General features: G+C 52.3%; 1 protein-coding gene across 1 annotated transcript; it reads left to right on the plus strand.

Annotated features, from left to right (window-relative positions):
- The first annotated feature begins 3,254 nt into the window (after positions 1-3,254).
- On the plus strand, positions 3,255-4,098 carry LOC103351823 (selenoprotein W). Its single transcript, XM_017349659.3, has 2 exons — positions 3,255-3,323; positions 3,868-4,098. The coding sequence occupies exons 1-2, from the start codon at positions 3,255-3,257 to the stop codon at positions 4,096-4,098; spliced, it is 300 nt and encodes a 99-aa protein (XP_017205148.1).
- The last annotated feature ends 293 nt before the right edge of the window (positions 4,099-4,391 follow it).

Here is a 4,391-nt window from a genome sequence, read left to right on the forward strand (position 1 = left end):
ACGAGCCAGTCCAGACTCAAAAGGAGAGGATTCCACGTCTCCAGGGAAGGAAAGGCAAAGTCACCTTGCCAAGGGGCCATGGGGGAAGGGGAAGCTTGGGAGGATTTGCTGCAGGCATCTTTTTAAACAATGAATCGTAGTAGGTTTGGGGTGGGCCCAGGCCGCTTGGCCGTGGACATGGGTTAGAGGAGGGAGCGCCCTTTGGAAATGCATTAAATTCCTCCCCTATGCAGCTCTGCTGACCCCTATCCAAATGTCCCCTTCGAGGCAAACACCTGCCACACAGCTCCTGCAGGAGGCCCTCCAACATCCCTCTTCCCTCAGTCAACTTTCGCAGCCACTGTTCTAGGGTGTTCTAAAACCAACACCGGCCTGTCCTTTCTTGCCCTCTCTTCATGTGACCGTCTGAAGTGGCAGCTTCCTGTCCTCAATTACCACTCACACCACACTTGCCGTCCTTCCTCCAAGCCCTCCTAAGACACAAAGCCCTCACTGGATGGCTCTCTAGCTCCTTACAGGGAAAAAAAGGTCCAGCGTGAGAGCGAGAGAGGCAAAAGGGAGAAGACATGAGCTACGCCACTCTCCTGGATCCCAAGCAAGGGAGCTGAGCCCAGCGCAGGTTTAATTCAACAACAAAGAATCGCGCTGTCGCAACAAAGCACAGGTGCGCCCATCTCCGGCTGCCTCCCTACCCAGCAAAGCCAACCCGAGTTCAGCACCTCTTTCAGCCTGGCTTCACCCCGCGGGGCAAGGAGAACCAAACCCCAGTTGCTCTTCCCTTTCTCAGCCACTCAGTTCTTAAGTAACAGGAAAGAGCATCATATTAGGGCTGGCCGGAAGTGGCATTAAGTGTCTCAGCTATTATCCAACGCTCATTAACAGGACCAATCGGATATTTCCGATAGGTTGCGGTACTCCTGGAAGAAAGGAATTTGATTTAAGAACCAACAGGGGCTACTGGTGTGAGCTCTATGGAGTCCGCCCTCCTCTTCCTACCACTACAGTTTCTAGAAAGTTCAGTTGTGACGAGTAATGCCACGGTTTGGAAGAAACATAAATTCTCCTTCCAGGTCATTCAACAACCACCAGGAAAGCATCCTGCCCTTTTCCAGGGCTTCTGTCTTTGGCAAAGCTCCCACGGAACTCCCAGTCCGTCCCCACAGAGACTCCTGTGACACAACTCTGGAACCATTGCTCCCCTCGGTTGTGGACTGCCTTCCGAGGCAATGCCTCTCCTCTCCACGGGCGCTGTGCTGCCTCCTGCTCAGATCTCAGGTGAGATTTAAAGCGCATCCTACTAAACAGAGACCTCAGCTCCTTCCCACCAGTCCACAGCCTCGACGCCGGGAGATGCTGGCCCTTCAGACTTAGCTCTGACCAGCCACACCACGAGAAATAGCGCCAAGATGTCGAGCGGGTCGCCGAGCGCAGGTGAGAGCAGGGTGGTGTAGGACCACGCAGCCGCTTAGCAAAGGTTTCCTGACCAAGGCCCAGGCCCTGGGAGAGGGAAGCTGGCGAGCCCAGGAGTGCAGCTGGCCCTCAACAAGCCCACAGCGCGCTCAGAAGGCAAGTTCCCTCCCGAACAGTCACTAGAGAGTAACACACAGGCTGGAAGCGGTAGCGCTTGGGCGGAGAGACGGGGGCCCTGGAAACAGTGAAGTCAGCCCCTGAATGCTGTGCGGAGAATACAAGGGCCAGCCCAAGCGGCCCCCAGGCTACAGCTGAGCGCCTCTGGGTTCATCATACCAGAGGACATTGCAGATAGGATTCAGACGGGGTAGAAGTGCACGGAGATGGCAGGATAGACTGCTGAGGCTTGGGAGTTCTGAGCAGGCTCAAAACCCATTCTACTGTTGCTCTCTCTCTCCCACTGTCTGTCTTTGTGCCTGCAACAGGTGTTCCTCTACTTATGATGGGGCTACTCCCCCCGATAAACCCATCGTAAGTTGAGACTATTGTAAGTGGAGTGCACCGAATCCCCTAACCCAGGGCACATATCAGCTCAGCAACACAGCACGCTGTAGAGTGTGGTGCTTTTCCCTCAGGATTCAGCAGGGCTGCTTGGGAGCTGCACTCACTGCTGCTGCCCAGCATCGCCGGACTGCATCTCGCTGCTCCGAGCTAGCCTGGAAAAGATCCGAGTTAGAAACAGAAATACGGTTTTTACAGAATGCGTATCACCTTCCTACCATCGTAAAGTCAAAAACTGAAGTTCAACCATGGTCAACTGGGGACTGACTATTTCATTTTGTCTTTTACCATGTTTCTCTCTCTCTCTCTCTCTCTCTGCCTCTCTCTGCCTCTCCCTCTCTCCCTCTCTCCTCTTCTCTTCCTTCTTTGCTTTCTCCCTCTCTGTGCCTTTTCTTTCCATGATTATCATTTCTTTCCCTTCCGGATTTCCCTTTTGGGTTCTCATGGTTTTTTCTTGCCATTCTATGTGCCATCTTTCCTCTCCCCTGTCTCAAAAAAAGGGGGCCAGAAGTACACTTTTTAATTGTTTTGAGTCATTTGCTTCAAAACTATTCCTTTAGCTTAGAAAGTAAATAGTGGGGCTGGCGCCGCAGCTCACTTGGCTAATCTTCCACCTGCGGCGCCGGCACACCGGGTTCTAGTCCCGGTCAGGGTGCCGGATTCTGTCCCGGTTGCTCCTCTTCCAGTTCAGCTCTCTGCTGTGGCCCGGGAAGGCAGTGGAGGATGGCCCAAGTGCTTGGGCCCTGCACCCACATGGGAGACCGGGAGAAGCACCTGGCTCCTGGCTTCGGATCAGCGTAGCTCCGGCTGTAGCGGCCATTTGGGGAGTGAACCAACGGAAGGAAGACCTTTCTCTCTGTCTCTCTCTCTCACCGTCTAACTCTATCTTTCAAATAAATAATAATAATAAAAAAGAAAGTAAGTAGTGAACTTGACTTTTAATGGGAAAAGGCAAATATTTAAGTTAAAGGTTGCCATGAAATCACCCTCATGTGTGAGCTTCCTTAGATATTGCCTGCGTTCACTGCTAACAAAATAGATAACAAACTCAGAGGCCATTTCTTTTTCCAAAATCCACAGGGGAAAAAGTGGGCAAAAATGGTCAAATAACATGGGCAAACAATTCATAGATAGAAAACATCCAATACCTAACCAGAGGGAGACGTTGTCCGCCCCCAAAAGCACTCAGAGACATACATATCACAACAGCATCCCTTCAAGCTGAAAACACTGGCAAAACGTGTGAACTTGAATAAAACCAAGCGCTGTAGAAGATGCGGGAAATGGGGACCCATGCGACTCTGGGGAAACTGCCAAGTGACACTGTCATTCTGGAGGACCCTGCGGGGCACGTGGGTGGCAAACCTATGACCCTGAAAGCCCCCAGGTCTTTAACTCAGAGACCCGTGCAATGGTGGTAGATACATGTGACAGAATTCCGGGTATCAGTCAGAAGCAATAGACCAGATTTACATACAACACATGGACAGATCTTTAAGACAACGTGCTGAGTGAAAGAGGAAGAAGATTTATAGCTTTATATTAAATTACTCTTCTTATAAATTAAAAGCACATGTGTACTCCATAAATTACCACATGTCTTTGAAAGAATATATATTGGAGCGGGTGCTGCACCTGGAGGTGGGACGGGGGGAGAAGATGGAGTACAGATGAGGGATACAGAGGGAACCAAAGGGAACAGATAAAACAAGAAGGATCTACGCGGGGATCAATGAGAAAGGCAGCGAGTCATGATCTCAGCTGTGCGGCTAACTCTACTGCGTGCGTCTGAAAGCCAGAGACCAGAATACGAGATGGGCTCTGCGCCTCCACGCTCCCACCTTCTGGTCCCCCTCACCGGCTGACGATCCCCAGCCATGATCCTCGCCGTGCGAGCCGGGGAGTGTGGAGCCCAAATATCTGCAGCTCAGGAAGAGGTTGGAAGCGAAGTTCCCCAGCTGTCTGAACCTCTGTGCTGAGGGGCCTCCCCAAGTCCCTAGATTCTTTGCAGTGATGGTAGCAGAAAAGTTGGTTCACTCTGAGGAGAGAGGTAATGGCTACGTGGACACAAAAAGCAAGTTTCTGAAGCTGGGGGCTGCTGTTGAAGCCACCTGGGCTCTGGGTTAATATGCCCCGATGGCAGAGTGCAGGGACCTTACCCAGCCCCTCTCAACCAAGGTTTCATGACCGGACAGGGCGGAAATGTCTCAGGAGCATCTGGTCTCCCTTGATGCTTCCCCAGTGCACTTGCGGCCACCAGGTAGGGGCACAGCTCAACGCTCCCGGTGTTTGCCTGTGTGGGGGAGTGCATGCAGCTCCCCTACAATGCAGCTTTGCATGCTCCCTGCATCCCTCGTGTCTCTCCATCTACCCCTGGAGTTTGGGTGAGTCCTGCCTCAGGCCTCCCTTCTCAAGGGGAG

This window comes from Oryctolagus cuniculus, chromosome X (assembly GCF_051225735.1).
Source record: "Oryctolagus cuniculus isolate XC-2025 breed Fujian yellow rabbit chromosome X, ASM5122573v1, whole genome shotgun sequence".
Taxonomy (NCBI): Eukaryota; Metazoa; Chordata; class Mammalia; order Lagomorpha; family Leporidae; genus Oryctolagus; species Oryctolagus cuniculus.